The following is a 22,748-nucleotide window of genomic DNA, read 5'->3' as shown; positions in this document are numbered from 1 at the left end:
TTGTTTTTGTCTATTTTTGTTAACTCAAACATAGGGTGGACAGTCTTGTAAATGAAAACCCAAAAGTAGCTAATCATGCAATTTTCCCTTAATCTTTTGGGTCTAGCATGTAGTTTGTGCATTTATCGATATCAAAGAAAGCTGCGTTGTGTGCACTGAGTGTGTTTAGTCCCACACCAGGTGTGTATTTTTTATATCTGTCATTTCGTGGTCCTAAAAGTTGTTTAACCTTTTGGGTATGATAAGTGGTTTGTGTGTTTACCAGTATAAAAAAAATAAAATAATAAAGTTCTATCATGACTGCATAGGAAACCTTCTCTACCTTATGAATATTTATACATCTTGCATACCTTGGAAATTAGATGATAGATTTAGAATCTCCTTTAACAATTACTTTTTAGAGATGGATCATGGAAAGAATCAAATTTTTATGGAGGGCTAAAGTTTTGATTTCCTCATCATGCATTTTTCTATAAAATCTGGTATACATGTAGAAAAGAAATGCTAATCTATCTTTGTGTAAATGCAAATTTATGTTTGTATGATTTTAAAAGGAAATATTCAAATAGAAATTAGGCGCTCAACCAATATGTTGATATTTATGTTAAGGGAAATGGAACGCTAACCGGTTTTATGCTTGGGCGTGTATCCATGTCCGGACATAGCTTGGCACGAAAAGACCTGTGTTGCCCCAAGTATAGGCATACAACACCAGTTATCGTTCTTTCTCCTTTTATGTTAAACGTCCCTTATAAATATCAACATTAACACAAATTAATTCAATAAATATTTTATTCTATGCATGCCTTTCATTCCAGTCAAAATAGTTGACAATTCAATCTTTCTTAAGCATCATCGGTCTTCAATAATGTGTTCTTTGAATAATAATTATGGCGTGTTAATTAAACCAACTAAATATTTTATTGAAAAGAAGTTGAATCAGCTGAATAAGGACAAAATAATGCTCTATCAACTAATTTATTATATGGCCTATTGCTTCATTTATTTTGGACTGAGTTTCACTTCACTCACGGTCAAGGGTGAATCCCTTGATCGTTATTGCGCAACAATGGGGGATATTTTTGATCATTTTTAAATTAGCAACAGATATTTATGGCTATTGTTGATTATATGGTTCTTTGATCATGTGGTCAAGGAAAACTTTCTCCTTTAATTTTTATTGGCAAAAATATCTCTTAGGAACGATGCATGTGACTTTTTATCCATGGGCCTTGGCTTTTTTGCCAATGACCGGTTGACACCCCTACTAGATATCCAAAAAAATGAATTTTTTTTCTTTCTTAACAACGTTTAAGAAAAAATCTCCTTAATGGGCATACTTAGTTTTGTTATGTGGAAGATTGATGTGGTAAATTTGATTTTGGATATTTAAGGTATGGTCTGAATTGACCATGTGTCAAATTTCAACTTCAAATATAATCATGTGTACTTTCTTAGTAGTCTTAGATTTATTTAATTCTATGTATTATCACTTGATAAACTCAAAATAATATGAAATTTGATATGCGAGCAAGAACCTTGGGTCTACCGGTAAAAAGATTTCTCTACTCTTTTACTAGATAATGTGATAAGGAAACTTGTGTTAGCCAAAAAATAAAAATAAAAATAATAATAAATAAGGACACTTTTGTCACTTATATTAATTGGATGAGAGCAAAATAATGGTCAATGGGCTAAATGACAAAGTAGATTTACTTCTTTTCTTTTTGTTTAGTAAATTATATCTATCAATGTAGATGGTTAGTTCTTATAAAAAAAATTTGTAGATGGTTAGGTGATGGTTTACTTGAAACTGACAAAATAAAATTTTACAATATTGCTTAATAGTATGATGGTAGAAGATATCTTGTTTTACACCCATAAAATTTATAGAGGATTGAGGTTTCTTTGTATGCGTAGACCAATAATCTTACTAGATTTGCACACATGTACTACCTACCATATGATAACTTAGGGAGTCTAAAGGACATTCACACCCTTTGGTCGATTGGACACATGTCAAGTTTTCACTGTTTCAGTCCAATTAAACAGACTTTGTCAAATGACAAAATAAAGTATTTATAAATTTCAAAGATCATAGAGAATGTATGATTGGACTTGAGGCTAAAATTTAACATGTGACCAGTCAAGACATTTCATAAATATCTTTGTCAAAATTACCGCATCATCCTTGTAGATGGGACAACTACGTTCATGAACCTTTCACCTTTTATACAAGGTAGGATCTTCTCACTAATATTGGTCATCGGTTTCTCTTTTTCTTTTCTTTTCTTTTAGATATTGTATTATTCTTAATACACCAAGTGATAAACCCAAAATTATCCCTGACCACTCAGGAATCGCCACGTGTTCTAGTCCAGAGAGGAGGACCAACTCAGGACCAGAACCAAATCGGCGAACCAAGGAAAGATTCGACCCAAACCGGACTCGGGCGCGGACCGCCGACCTCAAGCGTGGATCACCGACCTCGGGCACGGACCGCGGACCCGGGGCGCGGACCACCGACCTCAAGAGCGAACCGAAGGCCCTGGGCGTAGACCAAAGGCCCGGGCACGGACTCGGACCCCCTGGGGCGCATCATCCCCGGACACAGTCTCCCTCAAACACGACGACCACCACCACCATCAACAAGTCAGATCACATCACCAAGGGCCCATTGCCCACCAAGGTCTGTTGACCACCAATGCGCAATGCCACCAAGGCCCGTTGGCCACCAAGGTTCGTAGACCACCAAGCTATCAGTCATGTAGTCTGAACGGACTCATATACTAGAAACCTCATCTACCAAGATAGGTCTATCCATCAAGGATACCAAGTCTAACATAACGTTACGTCTCACGGAAGGCAACTACCAAAGTCTATCATGACACCACGTCTCACAGGAAGACAACCAATCAAGGATGAGCCTTGCTACTCAGGGACTATATCAATTACGAGGACTACTCACCATCAACTGGGACTCTCCACACCGTCACACTCTACTATAAAAGGGAAGGTACTCTATCCCCATCAACTCATCTTGAATACTATTATTCATCTATTTGCTCAGGAGACCTGACTTTGGCATCGACGAGTCCTAGGCCAGAACCACACCGGTTCTCCTTTGTCATCCCCTGATTCTTTTGCATGTTACAGCACTCGAAAAGACCCTTGAACGATTTTTTGACTCAACACCAAGTAAAAGCTTGTATTTCTCTTTGTGTTCCCAAGCCTCTTCATTTTCCTCTTCCTCTCCACCATTTTGCTTCTCTATCATTTTTAAAAATTTAAATATGGAACTTACTAGCTTTTCCATTGTTACTATATTTTTTTTCTTTCTCAAATAGGTTTTGACAAGGCAACAAATGAAATGATATTTGGACTGAAATTATATTAAATGGAAAAAAGAACTCTACCTGGTTGTGTGTCCAATGTGGCTTATGCGCCTAGACACTGTACCGCCTTGACCACATGAAAAGTACCACCCTGCCCCCATGGAATGATAGAAATCCCATCCAAGTCGATGCTTATGCACGGTCACCTGGCCCATTGGCCAGTGTGCGTGTGCAGGCTCTAGAGGCTCAGGCAGCGTTCTCTCGCCCATATTAAATTTATGTTAATTTTTTCCTATTTGCGATACAAATATAATTTCTTGATTGAGATAAATATTACTTTGACGCTTAACTTTCGTGTGGTCTTGTGTCTGGGAGCACGATGCACGCATGGATTGTTCCCTTAAAATTTAATTAATAAACTAAAAAAGGTTTTTAGTGAAGTTTGTTATCATTACTAACAATGATTTAGAAAGTTTATCATTTTATTTTTATTTATTATTGGGCAAGAGATCATTGTCTGGTCCTCTAGCAGCAATGGGCCTTTATGCACCACTAGCTACCAAGTGCGCTAGGCACTTGATCATGTAAGAGATAATTGTTGATCCATTGAGTTAGCAACATTGTGGATGTGGTTGGCTTTCTGCCTTTGCATTATTCCTATACTAGTAATGTCTTTAAGTTGATAGATTCAGTTTACCAAAAAAAAATTGATAGATTCCATTAATAAAAACAGCCAAATAGTTTGGATCGAGATCCTCCCCGCCGCAGTTGTGCGCCGGACGGTGTCCAGTGCATATCGTGCGGCTGGGGGCTTCGATCAACACCATTGCACACATCTCGGTGCAATGGCGTGTAGATCGAGGCCTCCCCAGTCGAACGATGTGCACTAGACATTGTCCCACGCGGGAGAGGATCTCAATCCAAATAGTTTTCTTGTTCTTGAAATATTTCATTGATGCAATCAATATAATTTCAATTCATTGATAAAAAAATCTATTTGTTGACTATTTCATGAAATCAATCCGCAATTGAAATAAAAATCATATCAAATAGATTTTTGGTGAGAATTAAAGGGCATTGATTTGGTCAAGGCTTCCATAAGTAGCTTTGAAAGAAAGAAAGAAATAAAAAAATAAAAAGCGTTTGATCTGGTAGGGTGAGTGCTATGTGGTCTCCTCATGTAGATTAGGTGGAGGAGGTATTAAGATCATTTCTGTTGATTTATATTTTAAAGGACGATGTTCTCTGCCTAGAAACGCAAGTTGCCCAGACACATGGAGTAGGACGGGGCAATCATTTTGCCCATCCCATGTGTTTGGGCGTACATTTTTCCATATTTAAATTCAATCAGAATTGAAAGGAATGCCCTATTGGCCTACATGGGTATGTGTACAATAGTTTGAGCTAATTCCTTTCCATGACTTCTTGAGTTATGTAATTTACAATCATGAGCTTTCATGTTTTTTTCAAAAAATGATTTTCTTTAACAAAGAAATAAGAAAGGAAAAAAAAGAAAAAGGTTAGAATCAATCTAAATCCTAAAATCCAATTTGAATCAACTGATTTAAATTGGTTGGAATCGATTTCAATCTGATTCCAATCATACCATGTTTTTCACGATTATAAGCTGAAAATTGATGTCTAGTTGAGAAACACGTGGAAACAACAAAACGTGGGTTTCCCTATTTCCCATTTTACGTTATTATTAGTGGTAGCCCTGGTAGGTAGATAATTAATCCCCATTGGAAAAGGACATTTTGGCTTTTTAATTTTTTTAATTGCTGAGTTGGCTATTAATGACTGGACAGAGATACAATTTAATTCTTATTCTTCCCATCTATTATTTATTAATGATTACCCCACCCCGGTCCCCGCTAGAAGTTTTGAACGGTTCAAGGAAGAAAGAAAATTAAAGAGAAACAAAAAAAAAAACCCCAAAATCACGGAATGGATTTGACAAGCAACAGAAATTTGGGACTGGTCTTATTAATATCTTGGCCTGGAATGGATTCCGGTGACTCTGCTCACAGCTTCACTGGCTATTTCCATATATTTATAGAGAGAGAGAGATGAGTTCCTAGTTCCATTTGTATGATTTTCCATTCTCAGACAATTCCCGCCGAGTATCTGCAGCTTCCGATAGAAGATAGTCTCCTCGCATCGGATCATTCAATGGCGGTTTCTCTGCAATTCTGCCGTTTTTCAACCCGTACGAACATCTCCTTTCCGGAGAACCGATCCGGTGTTCTTAGTGGTTTCAAATCTCGGAAACCTTACACCGTCCGCTGCAGCGACGGTTCTTCGGTCCCGACGGTGGCCGCGGACTCGGAATTTGATGCGAAGGTGTTCCGTAAGAACCTTACGAGGAGCAAGAACTACAATCGCAAAGGCTTTGGCCACAAAGAAGAAACCCTTGAGCTCATGAATCGCGAGTATACCAGTATGTTCTTTACCCGAGTGCTTTCATTACTCTTCTCTCGTTCCTTTTGCTACTCCTACTGCCCCTTCTGAATTCGTTGTGGAACTGCTAACTGCGCTTTCATGTTCATATTCCTCTCTCTCTAGTTATTTTCTTGTTTGTTTCTTTGTGCTCAAAATGAACCAGTAGTTGGACTGAGTTTGAACGGGATTATTGGTTTCTTTGCCTTCTTCCCTTCCTTTTGGATAGATAGGAATAAGGAACGTAATCATGCGCTACATGAAGTCTATCCATAGTTTTTTCATCGAGAAAAAAGTTGCCGTACCTGTAGGGAAAATAAAAATTATTTTCCCTGTTTTCTTCGCTTTCCATGTTTGATTTTGATAGCAACTGTGGCTTCTAAGTAGCCGTCCATGTTGGGAAATTTCAGGTGATGTGATAAAGAAGCTAAAGGAGAATGGCTGTGAATATACATGGGGTAATGTCACCGTCAAACTCGCTGAAGCATATGGGTTTTGCTGGGGTGTCGAAAGGGCTGTCCAGATTGCTTATGAAGCTAGGAAACAATTCCCCGATGAGAAAATCTGGATAACCAATGAGATTATTCACAATCCAACTGTTAATAAGGTACGTTGAACTCAGTTTCCCAACTCTGTTCATGATCTGTGACTACTTGGAATTTTACTTCACCTTTTGTTGGATATGCTCTTATTTTTATGTATTTATACAGTATACATAGAATTTCTGAGGAGTAGGGATGCTACCAGCTTGTCAATACACAGATCCGATCTGGGATCGGTCCCAAAAACCTTAGAATCGGCCATCAGAACCGAAAACTGGGCATTTATAGGGTTTCTTGGCATGAGTTGGCATCGGTCATGGCTGATTTTGATCCGAATCGGCCGATTCACTGATCTGATTCCCAATTTTTTAAGCTGTGGATGCTAAACGTTCCTATCTCATGTATCTACTGATATTATGTGAAAACACTTGGGAAATTTATGCAGACCAAGGTCAAATGTGGGCCTTTTGAGGAGGACAACATTAGAACTGGGATACGGTAAATATGGCACAGTCAGGATGCTATCAGATTGCTTTACAGTGGAAACCCACTCTAGATTATAGAGTGGGCAGCACTGACTGCTGTATATAGGATAAATTAAAATTAAATCTTTTCATGTAAGGGACTGTCTAAATGACACCTCTATTGGTGTATTTAGAACTTGTAACCTTCTTTTGATTGCCCTTTGTTTTATTCTCAAAAGTTTTTTAGGTAAGGGGTAAACAAAAATTTCAAATTAATTTGAAATTGATTTGTCACTATATCATTATCAAAAGTTGTCATTGTCTTCTACATTTTTCGAGTACAAAAGGGAAATGGCAAGATTTACCCTCATTGAAACATATATTATTTGAAAGGATAGAAAAGTAAGATTGCAAATTATTTGACCCCTTTAGGGGTGTCAATAAGAAAATCCCTTTCTTAAAATATGTTTAGGTTGTGCATTTTTTCCTTCTTCTGTATATAAACATGGAAAGTCTAGCACAAAAAAAATTATATATATAGGGAATTTCTTATTGACACCCCTCAAGCTGTTAACAAAGTTGTAACCTTACTTTTTTGCCCTTTTAGTATGATACACAAAATTTTCCCAATAAGGACAATAGTGTCATTTCACATGTATACTCGAAAAAATGTGCAAGACAATGACACCTTTTGATAATGACATAATGATATGTTACTTTCAAATTATTTTTGAAAACCCTTTTATATCCCTATCTTAAAAAACTTTTAGGAAGAAGATAAGACAAAGGACAATTAAAAGAAGGTGCCAAGTTCTAACTACACCTGTAGAGGTGCCATTCAAACACAACTATATATATATATATAAACATGGAAAATAGAAGTGGTTAACGTTACAGTTTAGGCAGTATTCCAATTTGTTTCTCTCCATACGGGTGATTTGAGACTAAATTTCTGTAGCGCGTGTGGGAATTTCACTCCTACACCAAATCCATTTGGAAAAAATAAACTTAAAAATTGTGTTTTTATGTGTGCCTCAACAAAGCTATCTTGGTTTTTGAAAGTGCAGTTACCAAATAACCTTCCATATGTTTTTTCTTGCTTGTGATTGTTGTGGTCATAATCCCTGCACAAGTACTGTTTACAATCTGGGTCTCTATGAAGGATAAGGATAGGAGTTTGTCAGAGCCTGGCAACTTCAAGATGTCGTCTAGGAAACAAGACAGCAGAAGGGTCAAGATGAAACCAACTTTGGCTTGGAACAATTGGAAGCTTCTACAGTATGAAGTGGCATCTTCTAAACATAGTTTTAGGCCATAAATGCCTCCTGATACTTTGTTTCAAATGATATGCTGATACAGATGAACCCATGACTACTGGGGATACATGCTATGTATGTATGTAAATATGATTCCATCTGGTATACTTCCTGCCTTCCTAGTCTACCCACCAGGCCATCTCGCAGGGTTTGCCTGTGGTTGTAGGGATATCGAAGGGTAGATATGCTTGGGAAATTTGAGATGAAACAGACTTACAGAGTGGTTCGTAAGGTAGGAGACAATGCAACCATTTGAGGTGTTAAAGCCAATTCAAAGGGTTGAATTTCTTTGATAATTGATTAATGGTGGAGAGTGATTCTATAGAAATATTTATTACTGGGTCTTTTGATGATCATAAAGGCAGTGGAGAAATCAAGAAGGATGGATAGGGCGACAGAACCATAGAAGTTTGATTTCCTTCCACTAGTGAAACAATGTTTTTTTGATGAATGGTTTACATTGTTCCTTAGAAAACAGTCAGATTTTTCAAGAAACACTATGTCAAAGGAATAGGGAGGATAGATGACATGAGGAAGTGTGGGTGTTCTTTTACTATGGACAAGCTTCTCCCTCTCTCTCATCCCCATTTGGGCTCTACAAGGCTTTCAACTTTTGGAGGCAATTGAGGCAGGGGGAAGCTTTTTGCAAGGATTAAAGCATCTACCACATTTGGGAGGCGCTCCAAAGAGGCTTAAACTTGAAGCTTCCATCTTCATGCTCCATTTGTTTTACCAATTCTGCTGTAAATAGTAGGAAAGTGATCCCAAACCCCTAAGAAGAGTTTTTCTGTAAAAAAGTGAAAATTTGTATCTCCCAAATATACTGATTGGTTGGTACTAGGCCTGATGGTATAAAGGGGCAAACTAGGTTTTAGGAATTGTATGTTGAGTTTTGGTGAATATTCAAGCAATAGGTTTTCATAAGGTTTCAAAAAAAATGGGTTAGAAAATTAGGATTTTCAAAAACTTGAATGAACACAGAGGTTCTGAATATGTTTCATACACTTTCTTACATACAAGCTCTCATGGGATTTTTACACACACTCAGCCTCTGATACCTTTTACAAACAAAGGACCTTTTTTACAAAGAGAAGCAAGAGATGAACAAAGGGAAGCAACAAGAATGAAAACATGGACTTTAAACTTAAGAACAAAAGACTTAAAGACTTATAAAAGGAAAGAAAGGCTTACATAAGGCTTATAAGACTAAAGTCTTTAAAGGGCGTACCCAGTGCACGAGGCTCCCGCCACTGAGGGGTCTGGGGAGGGTCATAATGTACGCAGCCTTACCCCTGCTTTCACAGAGAGGCTGTTTCCAGACTTGAATCCGTGACCACTTGGTCACAATGGAGCAACCTTACCGTTGCATCAAGGCCCACAAAAGAGAAGGAAGGAGTGGAAGAAGACTTGGAGGACTTAAGAAAAGAGAAGAGAAGACTAAACTCCTAAGACTTAATAGCCAAAACCCATTGCCCATGTTTTTTTTTTTTTTTTTTTTTTTGGGGGGGGGGGGGGGGGTGGGGGTGGTTCCCCTTTATTTATAACCCAAAAAGTTAAAAGTGCACAATATATGATTTGTCCATGAATAGCAAAAGTGAACAGTACTCATGAGTAGTATTGCTACTGTAAAGTATCTTCAATAGTGTTGGTTCTCCATATGTCTAATGCATATCAACCGGTAACTATCGACACCTTTCTGGAATCTTTACGAGACAATGCACTTGTCGTTTTGTGATGATTGGATTCCGCGTGTGTGCTGGATAAGGATACAGTCGGTTAGGCAATCCATTGATGACAAATATAATATCAGATATCCCTCATATTGTCAATAGTTTGGATGTAAATAGTGTCTTCACTTGCTAATGATACAGTTGTGCTAACAACATACTTCTGCACCATTGGCGGTCACTAGTAGGTCTTCTAGAAGATTAAGTGTGGAACGGTCTATTACCTTATGAAGAAACTGTTCCGCACTTTGATCTGTCTCAGATCGTTCATATGGAATGTTAAGATTTGTAACAAATAGTCTCCTACCATTTGTTACCATAATTTGGGGCCTTCAGATGGAATTTTTCTTGCTACCTTGCTTAGGAACAAAAAGACTATCAGCAAAGCAAGGTTCTGTTGAGATCTCGGCGAGATCTTGTAATTTTTCCCATCTTGACTCGGTGGTAGGTTTAGGTTGCCATATGGCCAAGATAGGACCTGAAACTTGACATCCACCCTATTTTAGGCCTTCTAAACATAATGGAAACATAAGTTTTTACAAATTCAAACCCAAAAGGGTACTTTGACTTTGGACCTTAGTTTGGTAATCTACAGCATACCGCATACGTGAGATCTACCTTAGGCTATTCCACACAATATTTAAAATCAAAAAAATAATTCCGCCTATGTCAATCCGTAGATCAGTGGACATTGTATCATATATAATAATTACATAGTCAACAAACAAATATTGATCATGTTTTTATGGAAAAAATTGTTTTTGAGAAGTAATTTTTCTAAAAGTGTTTTTGAGATGCAATGCAACTCCCTCTCTTGTTGTTGAAGCTTCAATGTTGAATCTACAAGCTTTAATCTTTAGTTGGATGTAAGATTTGCCTTAAAAAAGCACCAATTATGTGTTTTCCCTTCACAACAGACTGAGAGAGGCGAGACAGAGCGAGATTTCGAGTTTGGGGTTGAAATCTCGCCGAGAGGGTGTATTTATGTCACTTAAAGTTGGTCTGGTTCGACTGAGATAACTCATGAGATCTCGGCGAGATATCAAGATCTCAACCGATAATTATAGTATTTTTGTATCGCCTCTGGTCTCGTCTCGAGTCCTGGCGAAACCGAGATATTATTGAGATCTCGACGAGATCTTGTACCATTCAACAAAATAATTTGGCACAAAGATTTGTTCAATGAACTTTAAAGCACTTGGAATTGGCTATCTGTCAAATTCCTATTCTTTAGTGATCTTAAGATGCCAAATTTGATAAGGTTGATAGATATTTCTCTGTTCCTCCAACCAACTGAACTGGCTATCCAGAAGGTTATGGAATAATTTCATACTTTTAACGCATGAATGGTCATTGTCTTGATCATCATAGGAAAATCTTGACTTTGGTAAATTACTTGGCTAGTAATTCCCCACTCAATCTCTTGAATATTCCATTCTCTGTGACCTAAAAATATGGTTAATTTTTGTATACCTTGGATAAGATTTATATCCTTGGTATTTGATGCCAACATCTGCGTAACTACATCATACTGATCTTCAACCTTCTTCTGAATTTTAGAAATTTCTTTAGGGAGTAATGTCTTTGCTTTCTCAAAGTCACATATTCTATTTTTTTCAAATCTGGGATATTCAAAGCTGTCTGCTGCTAGTAAGTCCGATAATTGTAAAAATAAAGAAATTTTCTCATAAGTTAAGTCTTCGTCCCAATACATTTGTTTGATGAGATTGAAATTGAGATCTTTTAAGAACTTAAGATGTGCTGTGTGCTCAGCCATCTTATCTGCTAATTTTCCCACATGCCTTCGGAAGTTGCTTCTCTTGGCTAGGAGGTGTGATTTCCAAGCACCATTTAATTCTTCATATATATCACTGGGAATTCCAAAATCTATGATATCAGCTTCTGCCTGAAACTGACACTGTTCTGACGAAGCTGGGGTTGGTCTAGCCGTTGATCTATGCCTGTACAGGTCGACTTACCTGGGTTTGGTCTTACCCATTCAGCGTACGATTCCAGTCTGCTAGGGCCTGGTCTAGCATTTGCAGCATAGGCAGAGGAGTTTGGTCTAATTCCATGCGTCTTTTGGCCTCGATCCATCTTCCTTGTTAAGGAAATGATTTTGATTCTGCAGATAATTATAAGTTAATCCACTGGGCTGCTGGTCTTCAAAGTAAAAATCTGCATTGAAATTGTTAGTTCTTAAAAAGATAAATCATTTAAAGCGCAGGAATGATTTAACTCATTTTTTAACCATTTCCTTGTAGTAAAAGTTGTCTTCCATAAAAATTCCACCAATCTATTCTAGTGTCTTTTGATACATCAATTTGACCTGTCTGCCAAGTATTATTGTACCAGTGTTTAAATACTATTCTATGCTCAATTACATTATTTAGATTTATAGTATATTCTATTTGTGGCAAGATAATTGTTTTTGGGCATCAAATACTAACGTCCAACTATAATGATTTATAACATCTTCATAGATTGAGATTATCTTTCCTAGTTTAAGAAATTTTTCTATTTTCCAATTTATAGGAGTTTCTAGTCACGAATAATCCTGTCATCAGACTTAAAAACTTGAGGATGTGTAGCAGTGTTTATTCTACATATCTGATTTGCTTAACAAAATCTAAAAGGTGTAACTGTGTAGGTCCCTCTGCTAGAGACGAATATATACGTATCCAGATCTTGGATCTTGTTAGACCTAATCACCTAAATGATTTATAGCATATCTTACTATGGTTAGAAAACATTTTGATTGATGGACTTGGTCCATCTCTTATTAATGCCCAATCGTACCTTTCTAGTACCTCTATAATAGGCAAATACATTGCTCGATTATAGATATTATTTCTTATATCTTCTGGTACTCCTGTTATCCTCTGAAGAGCAATGTTTCTAATACTTGAATAGTATCAGTCTTATTATGACATTTATAAGTATGTTGTTCTAGCAATGGTTTTTCTACTAAATTATTACCTAAAGTTAGTGCAATTGACTTAGACAAGTATGCACAGGTAAATAATTGTCTATGAAATTATTTCCAATGATAAAATCACCATGCATAGAAGGAAGACATAAGATTTTTGAAATAATGATTTTTCTTTCATTTAACCAAAGATCTATTGCTTTAGCGTTATATTGGATCAAAGTTTCATTGCCATCAATTCCTTTTCCTAGGATTGGACTTTTCATCTTCACCCACTTTCTGAAGATTAAGCATTCCATCTATAAGTTGTATCACCTGTATCTTTGAGTATACACAAGTTATAACCGATATAATTAAATTCTCCTTATATCTCTCTCTTTACTGTAACTAGGTAAAAATATTATTTCTCTCTAACTGAAAACAATATAATCGGCTTGACTTTATATCTTCAGTTTTACTAAACTTGTTCCTGTAATATAGGAACTTGTACAGTCTTTAATGCAATTGATTCTTGCTTAGTTTCTATTGCATTTGCTGTAATCTTTGTTCATCAAGACTTGGCCTAGGAAAATTACTTTCCCAATTGTTCTAATTAGATGATTCTCCTATTGTTCTTGAGAGAATTATTTTTACAAAAATAAAAATTATTCCTGAAGCCAAAATTTCAATCATCTTAGGTGTTGTTTCTTCTTTGTCTTCAGTGAAATCACTGATGAATCATTCTTTTGGAATTAAAATTTTCTGACTAAACAAATTGCATACAATGGCATGAGAACATGTAAGCAGTTCTTTCCATAGTTCGAGAACTCGCGAGATCTCGCCGAGTTTCTCGGTTTTTGGAAAAGCCGAGATGAGACTGCCTGCGAGTCTCAAAAGTGCAATATCTCGGTGAGATCTCGGATCTCGGTTTCGACCCATTATTTTAACCCACCTACCACTTAAATACCTTACCTAACTAGACAAAACTCGACATATCTCGGCGAGATCTCGGGTCCAGATCTCGGGTTGACCCAAAGTTGAGGCTTCGAGTTGGAAAAAAAAAAATGCAAAAAAAATGCACCAACTCAGCGAGATCCGAGATCTCGACTCGTCTCGGTTTTTCCAAGAGCCGAGTTGGTACCGAGACCCGAGTTTTAGTACCTTGGTTCTTTCAACATTATTGATGGGAGAAGAATCTTCATAACTCGTATACCAATCAATTATGAAAGACCAACAAAACAGATTGAAGAAGTCAATAGTGTGATAGAACATTGCACCTGACTTGATCAACTAGATGTTCTTAATGATCTTCTTCTAGAAACAGAATAATTATTGGAAGCCAAGCAGCAAGCCGATAGTGATAATGATAGACCTGTAAACAACATTGTCATCAAGAGATTCCCTGATCAACTGCATCCTTATCCAGCACATGTGGAATCCTACCGACAAACATCGTATCGTGAAGATTCCAGCAAGGTTTCGACGATAACCGTATGATTTGCATTAGAAAGATAAAGGATCAGCACTATTGTAGATATGTTTGTTGTAGTTTACGTTAGCATGATCAGCAAATTACTGTAGAAAGATAAAAGATTATTAAGAACTAGATGTTCTTAATGATCTTCTTCTAGAAACAGAAGAATTATTGGAAGCGGAGCAGCAAGCCGATAGTGATAATGATAGACCTATAAGCAACATTGTCATCAAGAGATTCCCTGATCGACTGCATCCTTATCCAGCACATGTAGAATCCTACCGACAAACATCATATCGTGAAGATTCCAGAAAGATTTCGACGATAACCGTATGATTTGCAATAGAAAGATAAAAGAGCAGCACTATTGTAGATATGTTTGTTGTAGCTTACGTTAGCATGATCAGCAAATTACTGTACCAATACTATTCACTTCTACTATTCATGTACCGTACACTTTTTCACTTTTTTGGGTTGTAAGTATAGGGAGAGAGCCCCCATATGGTCAATGGGTTTTGGGTAGTAAGTCTTAGGAGTCATTTTTTCTCTTCTCTTTTCTGAAATCCTCCATGTCTTCTTTCACTTCTTTCTCTTTTGCAAGTCCGTCTATGTTAAAGGCTTAAGTCTTGTAAGCCTTGTGTAAGTCTTTTCTCTCTCTATATATATATATAGAGAGAGAGAGATAGAGAGAGAGAGAGAGAGAGAGAGAGAGAGAGAGATACATTGTTCTTAAGTTTAAAGTCCATGTTGTCACTGTGAAAAACAACATCAACAACTCCCATACATATATGATATATCCTTTATTTTATGCAACCATCTCATAATATATGACCTTATCAATGATTTTAAATAGAAAAAGATGAAAAGAAACACCCCTCGTGGGGCTGTTAAGTTAACTCTCCTCAATTACTTCATCTCTGGTCTATTTTCATTCTTCAGGCTATGTTTGGAAGGCAAGAAAAGAAAAGAAGACCATAATAAGACAAAAGTAATGATGACAGTAATGATTAGTTTATGACTTTATGTGTCGTTCTCTCTTCATTTTCAAAATTTTCTTTTCTTTTCTTAGCCTTGGTTCTTGGATTTACCAAACAATAAAAATTGCTGACAAGCATTAGGCATCCATCAGCTAGTGGGGGAGGATTTGGAAAATATATGTTCTTTCTTCCCTTCCCTCACCCTCCGGTCCCCCCCCCCCCCCCCCCAAAACAAAAAAAAAAAAAAAACTCACGAGGAGCAAATATGCAATTGGAATTCAGGTTGCAGTATCATATTTGCTTCCTCAGAAATGTTCAATCATTGGTATAATTTTCTATAAGATAAGACAAGGTGCCAGAGAAATCTACAATTTAGTTTTTTAAGGGGCACTTGAGGTTCCCTTAATTGGACTCTTGACGATGAAAGAGCCTTTGCTTGAGATTGAAGTAGGGGAACGTTACACCATTTTCTGTTTAGTGGTTTTTTAGGTTCATCTATTTGATATAAGTTTAGTTTCAGAATTTATACACATTGAAATTTTGAGTGGACTAGACCAGAGTTATTGCTGTATGAGGCCTCCCTTTTTTCCCCCTTTCTTTTTAGTTGTCAACTAGTTTACTAAACAATGGTGTTTTCTTTTTCTTTTCTTTTTTTTTTTTTTGGGGGGGGTGTGAACTAATAGGTTGGTTTGCTTGCAGAATTTTTTCACAGATGTTTTGATCGATGCGATTTTAGAGTATTTCTATTTGAGGTCCTTGAAAATGGTGGACTGAAGACTTTATGAAACTGATCAGTCTGATCATATCACTTTGCTTTGGTTTATATACTTTCTTGAAATGACCTATTTGTCTTTTCATAACACTCACAAAGCATTTTTTGGTGCAGCGGTTAGAGGAAATGCAAGTTCAGGATATTCCGCTTGAAGATGGGAAGAAGCAGTTTGATGTTGTTGATAAGGGTGATGTTGTGATTTTGCCTGCTTTTGGAGCTGCAGTTGATGAAATGTTGGTTTTGAGTGAGAAAAATGTGCAAATAGTTGACACAACTTGCCCATGGGTCTCCAAGGTATTCTTTTGAAAAATTTGCCTGAGATTATGTAAATTACTTGGAATTTATGTAAATCCACTATGCTTTACATCGCTTCTTCTATATTTGCATGTTCAAATTTAATGTTTAAGGTCTGGAATACTGTTGAGAAGCATAAGAGGGGTGAGTACACTTCAATCATTCATGGTAAATATTCACATGAAGAAACTGTTGCGACTGCATCTTTTGCGGGGAAATACATTATCGTGAAGAACATGGCAGAGGTATAATCGTGCATTTTTAAATCATTCTTCCTGGTATCTTGGCTAATTTATTCAAATAGACGTTTATATTTGCCATTGGAATTTTAACTGTTTGGTAATATCTCTAAAACCAGGCAATGTATGTATGTGATTACATTCTTGGGGGTCAACTTGATGGTTCTACCTCAACCAAAGAGGAGTTTTTGGAGGTAGACGTAGAGCAGTTGCATACTCTGCCTGAGTTATCTTATATCTTGGAACTTGGGGTTTAAGCTAATTATTAGTATCTTTGCAGAAATTCAAATTTGCAGTTTCTGAGGAGTTTGATCCAGATACCGATCTTGTAAAAGTAGGCATTGCAAACCAAACTACGATGCTCAAAGGAGAAACAGAAGAAATAGGTGAGTGCACCTAGAGTATGGCATTCTTTAAAAGTAAAATTATTATTTGTGATATTTAGGTTTTGAATTATGTAATTTCCTAGGAAAATTGGTTGAGAAGATTATGATGCGGAAGTATGGAGTAGAAAATGTCAATGAGCACTTTATAAGCTTCAATACAATTTGTGATGCCACTCAGGTACTTGTCTCTTCCTAATGCTCTACTAGTTGCAGCCATGCAACAGCTTTATTGTGATGTAGTCAGATTTGGCAGAATCCGTTTCAATTTTGTAATGGCAATTTGAAAGGGCTTTATTTTGATATAGTCAGATTTTATAACTTAAAATGGTACGCCCAATCATGTCCGATTTCACATGTCATTTGGAAACAAGTACTAAGCGCCATGTCTTGTCTTGAAAGAAACCAACTGTAAGTTGATTTTTCTGAAAGGAGTACTAGGAGCTTCTTTTTTTTTTTTTTTGGAGGGGGGAGAGAGAGAGATGCTTCCAGATTATTTATGATTAAGTAGCATTACTGTTATTGACATTTTGACATCACATACGCATAAAATGATATATATGGCATCAAACTATGATAAGTGCAGGAAAAAGGGGCCAGCGCTAAGATATTTTTTATTTGCTACATTATGAGGATGTGTTTCTTAATTGATTGTGTGACATTTCTACCAGACCTTTGTCCTTTTTCCTTCCATTTTTTTTTTTTCAAAATTTTCCAAGCCTTCTTTTAATCTGCCATGAATTCTCTGGAGTATCATCCTGAGTTTATTGTAGCTTATTGGTGGGTAGCCAGCCTTATATGTCAAAGATTATGTCAGTCAGGGCCCCTTTTAGCTGGCTGACCTGATTGGAAGTTTGGACTTCCATGGTGATCCCACATAACCAGTTAAAGTAGTATCTTGTTTAGTTACAGTACGTAGATGGATTAGGAATCTTGGTTTGTGGAACAGTCAAAAGGACTAGTCGAGATGTGCCTTTTTGTATCGGAGTTCTTGTATTCTTGCCAAAGGCCACCATTCCAACTTAAAAAAGATGCCCCTCTCTCTCTCTCCAACCAAACTGCCTCTTCTGCAATGTTAGACTAAATTGTAAATATTTATTTAAATAATTCCAGGAGCGACAAGATGCAATGTATAAGTTAGTGGATGATGAACTTGATCTAATGCTAGTAGTTGGTGGATGGAACTCAAGCAACACCTCCCACCTACAAGAGATAGCAGAGGCCCGAGGAATTCCATCTTATTGGATTGACACTGAGCAGAGAATAGGACCAGGAAACAGAATAAGTTACAAATTGAATGTAAGTTCTTAGGGCAGGGAATGTTGACATTCTGAGTGCTCACTGTTATGAACTCTTTTACTTCTTGATGTTAAAGTTGTGTTTTCACTTTTTATTTTTTATTTTTTATTGTAACAGCATGGAGAGCTGGTTGAGAAAGAAAACTGGCTACCAGAGGGTTCCATTACAATTGGTGTCACATCAGGCGCTTCGACCCCAGACAAGGTAATTCTCTTATAAACATGGTATATCTGTTCTTTGGAGTATTTGACTTTTGAGCTTAGGATTTCCTGGACATGAATGGAGGCACCCTCTTTCCTCTACAGAAGTCAGTATTTCCGTCCCTTCATGGTCAAGCTGTTGTTTTTTTTTGAATAATAAAAAAAACTTAGCTTTTAGTTGAAAGGTTTAGGTCGGACTTCAGAGCAACAAATCTAGTTGTTACTAGATGATGTGCATGTGCTTCTATCCCTTCTAATAGAGTGTAAGTTACATGTGATTTAATAGGTAGCGGATGAATGGCTAGTGAATTAGGCAAAACTTAGGATCATTCCCAGAAGCATCTGGATGTTCCTGCTGTTGCTAGCAGTAGAACTCTCCACTGCTGGGAATCCCAGGATTTTTATTTATTTAATAATTTTTTTTTTGGGGGGGGGGGGGGGGGGGGGGTTCCTAAACAGCCATTCTGTGTAGTGTATTAGTGACAGATTGTGAACCCAACCTGTTGAGACAGTACCTCCCAAACAAACCACTGTATCTAGCTAGTGCCTTCCTGCCAAATGTAATTCCTATTTTGTTCTAGTTAAGTTTGGGTGCAACTTATGAACTGTATTTCTGAATCTTTGTGTGATTGCCTTGACCAGGCTGTTGAGGATGTTCTTATCAAGATCTTTGATATCAAACGAGAAGAAGCCTTGCAGTTGGTGTAATCTCTCAACTGTACAGAAACATCAAAGAACAGAACTCTGATCATTTGTTAGTGCCTAATTAATGTAAATCCCTAGTAGTTTTTTTTTTTTTTTTTTTTTGGGGGGGGGGGGGGGCATGTAGAATATATAGTGCTATATATATTGTTTAGTCTCAAAACAAAGAAATAATCTTCTATTTCGAGTTCAATTTTATTAAAAGTATCAATCAAAATAATAGAACAGAGACTGATGGCCAAGGGACCCCAGAATGCCCTTTTAATTTTTGTGTCAATGATTTGTGACTGTACAAACGTTTTGAGTGGATGAGTTGCAATAGCTGATAATGGTCTTAAAAAAGATGGTTTTCGTGCAACAAAGACCAAGAAGTTCTAGGCTTCTAATTTGATGGAAGATGAGAGTCCTGACTCCTGAGGATGCTTCACATGCCCTCTCATATTCACTCTCTCCTCCCAGATTATGTGTGCCTCCTACATATTGATGAAATCGATTCTGTCGTAGGACTCTCATGTCTTCACCTTGTGCCTTGAGGCACCCCTTTCCCCTACCCTCTTACTCGGCCACTGTCTTTGTAGTTGTAGTTGCAATTATCATTCTATAGAATTACAATTTGAATACAAAACATATGGCCTATTCATTGAATTTTTTTCTCTTATCATCGTCAATGCTTCAAAGCTTTTTTTTAATTTTTGGTAAACAATGCTTCAAAGCTTCACCGATATTGACATACTGATTATACCAAAAATTATCTAATGCCTTTTTTACTTTTTCTTTTTTATAATTTTAAAGAATACAATACATTGGATGGCTGAGTTCATATAATATACAACTTTTTCTTCTCCTTAATTTTTCATTCTCTTGGTGCTAGACTTGAGCATTCTACTTCCTGTTGATTTTCATCACTAACAGCTTGAACTCAAGTGATACAAATTTTACGTTCAACCTGCCACATGACCTAAAGGAAATTTCTTTGTACGGTTCCTGAAGAAAACCGGGAAGACAAACCCTGCATCATGCTTTCTGAATCTAAATTAACCTTTTGTCTACCAGCTGTTAGGTCATTCTCACGATCCCAAAGCTTCCATGGGTGCTTTCCCACTCACTCTTCTTTATCCGTTTGCTGCTTGATCTTTTTCTTGGAACGACTACTAGCTGCCTCTTCTTGGTGCTTCTGTACCAGTGACTTTGAGCGTTTTGATTGATTGTATTTATCCACCAAGTCTGCATCTGAATTTTTCTTTTTCTTCTCCTCTTCATTGGACGCAAGTGCAGCAGCCTTATTATAAGCCTCTTAAGTAATTCATTTTTGCTTGCTGAGCCCTGTCCATGGGAGTTTGGGTCCAAACACTGGTATCACCACGTCCTTCTTTAGTAGTCTTACTAAAAGATGTTGTTGAATGCATGGTCATACCTGGCTTCCTTTCAGGTGGCAATGTTGTCATCCACTCCTCTCTTTTCTGGGATAGTTTGGTTACTTCTAGAAGCTCATCATCACCGGACATCGATATACCTTGCAATCTTTGCCATTGTGCAGCCTCATGACGTGCTTTTTAACTCTACCTTGAATGCCTCCTGCTCCTCCTTCAGTCTGATTTTGTCATCAATCACTTTTCGCTTATCTGGATCTTGTAAATCTTTAAATGCCCTATTTAATTTGACGAATGCTTGTTGGGCTTGTGGATGCCAGCATTTGTCCGGGTGAACCAATAGCGATAACTTCCAATATCTTTTCTTCATGTTATCAGTCGACATATTGAAGTTCACTCCACGCACATCATATGGAGTATCATCCTCAGCTGCCATAATTCTCGTCACCTCTTCAAATCGTTCTGCCTCATTTGCTGATGCAGCTTCAGCAACCACAGCAAGAGGTGGGAGGACCTATAAACAAACCAGTGTCATCCTCCAACTCAGCGTCCCTGAGCACAGCCTCAGCTTCTGTTAATTTGGCTGCTGCAGCTAGTAACTCAGAAGATGGCATTTCAGGGCCAATCAAGCTTCTTCTAGGAGCAGGAGATTCATCGTTCACAACCAACTGGGGGGGACTGTGTGCCCATCGTCGATGCAGAATTAGAAAATTGCTGCTCTGTGGGTCTTAAATGTGAGGTAATTATGGACCCAACAACCTCCAATGTACGACGCTGAGTTGTTGGCAATAAGAAAAGTCCAGTACCATTTTCTTTCAGATTCAAGGAAACAAGTAACTTCTTCAGAAGCTTCACCAAAGATCTGTTTGACATACCACTTGTATCAACAGCTTGCCCATCATTAATCACTTGAAGAAGCTGTTTCAGGTCATCAGCAACATAAGGGAACTCCTTCAAAATGTACCGAAGAACAATTTCTGGGTCTTCCCGAGGCACTTCAGGTTCCGATTCATTTCCACCAGAGGATTTGGAATCATCATCGTCACTGTCGACTTCAGCCCTCTTTTTTGATCTTCGTTTCTCTTCTATCCTTCACTCCTTCTTCTTCTCTCTTCTTTCCCTTCTTCTCCGACGATGTCTGTCTTCTCTTTCACGTTTCTTCTCCTTGTCCGTTCTGCTTGTGCTGCTTCCCTTGTGGCGACGACTACTCGATCTTTTACTACGTGGGCTGCTATCACTGTCGGAGGAGATTGAAGGTGAGGATGAATCTTCTGTTGTTTCCTCCGAATGTTTCTTATGGATTTTCGAATCTCTTCCCATCTTACAAAACTTGACCAGAGGAAAACAAGGTAAAAAACCGTGAAATTCGCCGGGTGAGTGATATGAGAAAATTTAAATTTGCTGGAAGGAGTGAAAATTTATGGAAAAAGAAAGAAGCCTCCTCAGTTCTGCCTCTGCTCGAAACGTTTCAGTTGATCCAGATTTATCCAACCATGATCATATCTGTTACTGTTATTAATAAAAAAATATATATTTAAAAGGAAAATAGTCCTTATTGTCTCTCGACTTTCCCTGTGAAACAATCGGGAGGCATTCTTTTACCTTCTTGACTGGGCGTTACTGGAAAGAAATCTTCCTTTTTTTTAATTTTTAATAAAATCCTATTCCAATTACATATTAATTAAGGATGGTTTTTTTTTGTTTCTTCTTTCTAATCCATCAAGGCTAGAGAGTTCTTCTAGACTCTGCAAATATTTACCACGTAACAATGTAGTGAAGGTTAGCAAATAATTGGTCTCTCCTGTTTTTGGGGGGCACAAAGTTTTTCCTTTTATTGATATTGAACTCAGAGGAGAGATCAAAAGGGTGACAAAGGAGAGTTGGTTCTCCCAAGTAACTCTGATGCTAAGGTGGTAGGTCTATAACAATGAGGTTCCATCATAAGTGTCGTTTGATCACCTGTGGAAGGAGGATATTGAAGAGGGAGGGAGGGAGGGGGGGGGGGGGGGCGGGATCTACTTACTTTTGTATAAATACAATAGTACTGGGTTTCCTTATTGCTTTAGGAGTTATACTCATGTGTAAACTCTGCTTCTGAATAGCCGTCTCTCTTGGGCTATATATGTTACCAATGTAATTCCATCTTCTCTTTAGAAATACAAAATATAATTCAGTAAATTAGAAGGTGGATACTGAATTAACAAAAGTTTCTTCTTAAAATTGAACAACAATTTTCTTTTAATTTTCCCCCTTTCTTACCATGACAGCAAACTGAGTTGTCGTCGGAGTGAGCTACACTAATCTCTT

The 22,748-nt window shown here is 37.4% G+C and overlaps 1 protein-coding gene and 1 pseudogene across 1 annotated transcript; one reads left to right on the top strand and one right to left on the bottom strand.

Annotated features, from left to right (window-relative positions):
- The first annotated feature begins 5,474 nt into the window (after positions 1-5,474).
- On the top strand, positions 5,475-19,152 carry LOC122659726 (4-hydroxy-3-methylbut-2-enyl diphosphate reductase, chloroplastic-like). Its single transcript, XM_043854838.1, has 10 exons — positions 5,475-5,775; positions 6,185-6,381; positions 16,069-16,248; positions 16,362-16,493; positions 16,607-16,681; positions 16,768-16,873; positions 16,957-17,051; positions 17,984-18,169; positions 18,287-18,373; positions 19,012-19,152. Exons 1-10 carry the CDS (start codon positions 5,508-5,510, stop codon positions 19,075-19,077), a joined length of 1,392 nt encoding a protein of 463 aa, XP_043710773.1. The 5' UTR covers positions 5,475-5,507; the 3' UTR covers positions 19,078-19,152.
- Positions 19,153-19,895: 743 nt separating this feature from the next.
- LOC122660562 lies at positions 19,896-21,820 on the bottom strand (annotated as a pseudogene).
- Positions 21,821-22,748: the final 928 nt, after the last annotated feature.

This window comes from Telopea speciosissima, chromosome 4, assembly GCF_018873765.1.
Source record: "Telopea speciosissima isolate NSW1024214 ecotype Mountain lineage chromosome 4, Tspe_v1, whole genome shotgun sequence".
Lineage (NCBI taxonomy): Eukaryota > Viridiplantae > Streptophyta > Magnoliopsida > Proteales > Proteaceae > Telopea > Telopea speciosissima.
Note: the sequence above shows the minus strand (reverse complement) of the source record. Positions and strands in the feature narration are given on the sequence as shown.

What these genes read in the sequence shown, in the direction of transcription:
- LOC122659726 (XM_043854838.1), top strand. Translation starts at nt 5,508, where the DNA reads ATGGCGGTTTCTCTGCAATTCTGCCGTTTTTCAACCCGTACGAACATC. An exon ending in CTTGCCCATGGGTCTCCAAG is followed by an intron (nt 16,249 to 16,361) that starts GTATTCTTTTGA and finishes TTAATGTTTAAG; the next exon opens with GTCTGGAATACTGTTGAGAA. An exon ending in CCAAAGAGGAGTTTTTGGAG is followed by an intron (nt 16,682 to 16,767) that starts GTAGACGTAGAG and finishes GTATCTTTGCAG; the next exon opens with AAATTCAAATTTGCAGTTTC.